This window comes from Macrobrachium nipponense, chromosome 27, assembly GCF_015104395.2.
Source record: "Macrobrachium nipponense isolate FS-2020 chromosome 27, ASM1510439v2, whole genome shotgun sequence".
Classification (NCBI taxonomy): Eukaryota; Metazoa; Arthropoda; class Malacostraca; order Decapoda; family Palaemonidae; genus Macrobrachium; species Macrobrachium nipponense.
Window position 1 is genome coordinate 21,344,613 of NC_087216.1, and position 1,427 is coordinate 21,346,039.

Below are 1,427 nucleotides of genomic sequence, written 5' to 3' on the forward strand. Positions count from 1 at the left end.
TTTAATGACAAGTAATAACCTTTTGATTCTCTAGGTAATGAACGGAGGAGCCATCATGAGCATCGGAGTCATAGGGAGCCACACTTCCTCCTTCTTGATGGACGAGTGCCAACATTCCAAGGATACCCTGAGTCGCCTTGGAATGGCCATTGGAATCGTGTTCCTTTTGGCACTCTTCCCAAGTGCCGTCGCCTTCACGTTGGCTTCCCCCTCCTTCGAAACCGCGGCTCCCTTGGGGAACCTATTCCCAGGGGCTTCGCTCATGGCCATGAGGGCACTGGTTGGCGTGGGTGGCATCCTAGGCCTATGGGCTACAGTCCTGAGTAGTCTGTTCGGGGCCTCTAGGCTTCTACACCGGCTCTCTTGCGACGGTTTAGCTCCTCGCTGGCTTAGAGTGATCTCCCCCCACACAGCAACCCCCTGGGTGTCGATCCTAATCTGCGGCGTCCTTTCGGGCACCACAGCCGCCATCTGTTCTTCCTGGCTACTCCTGAGGACCCTGGGCACAGGGAGTTTGGGCGCGGGCGTGGCTGGGGCGACGGCGGTGCTCTCGCGCCGATACCGCCCCCTGCCCGTTCGTCACTCGGCGGAGACGACCCACACCAACCCGGCTCCTTCCGTCACTTCTACTACTAGAAGCGACAGCCCCAAAGAGATGACGGACCTGACCTCGTCCCACCAGAGGCCTTACCAGGCCTTCGACGAGACCCAGCCCCGACAGCTGTCCGTCGAGTGGGAATCCGGGAACTGGGTGACGGCCGTGGTCGAGCCGCCGCAGCTCCCGTCATGGAATTCCTGGACGACCTCGAGGTTCCTGGTCGTCACCTTCATCATCAACTGCCTGGCCGGCGTGGGCGTTATACGAGGCGCCAAGGAGCTCCAGATCGGCAACTGGGTGTGGGCGGGAGTGGCGCTGTGTGCTTGTGGGTGTCTAGTGTGCAGCTTCGGCCTGTGGCTGCAGCCGAAGAACCCTCTTCCAGAGCCGAGCCAGAGGGACTTGGTGCCGGCGTTGCCCCTGGTGGCCATATTCACAAACATCTTGCTGATGCTGAACCTCCCGGTGCCTGCTCTCCTGTTCAGCTGCGTGGTGTGGGCGTTGGGATGCCTCGTGTGGGTGGTTCAGGGGAGGACTGGGAGCCTGGAGGCCGTGTTGTCAAGGGCGCTCCTGACTCAGAATGATCGAGAAGTGACTCCTGAGATGCTCTGAGTGAGGATTGCGGTATAATGACCAAGTCTTAGTGAATGTGAAAAATTCAAATGTCTGTTCTGTGGAAAAGTTATACAACAGAACAAAACATAACTCATCGAAAATTTGAGAAACTGGATGGCAGGATTACTTAATAAAATGTACAAAAAATGATTTCATACGAATACTGTATCATCCAAATACAGAAAACTTTCCCTTTTCCCACTACCTGTAGTTTTCT

The 1,427-nt window shown here is 56.3% G+C and overlaps 1 protein-coding gene across 1 annotated transcript; it reads left to right on the top strand.

Annotated features, from left to right (window-relative positions):
* Window positions 1-37: 37 nt before the first annotated feature.
* LOC135200621 (high affinity cationic amino acid transporter 1-like) lies at window positions 38-1,207 on the top strand. The gene has a single exon (XM_064229234.1). The coding sequence runs from the start codon at window positions 38-40 to the stop codon at window positions 1,205-1,207; it is 1,170 nt and encodes a 389-aa protein (XP_064085304.1).
* The last annotated feature ends 220 nt before the right edge of the window (window positions 1,208-1,427 follow it).

Excerpts from the sequence above, each read along its gene's own strand:
- LOC135200621 (XM_064229234.1), top strand. The coding sequence starts at position 38 with ATGAACGGAGGAGCCATCATGAGCATCGGAGTCATAGGGAGCCACACT.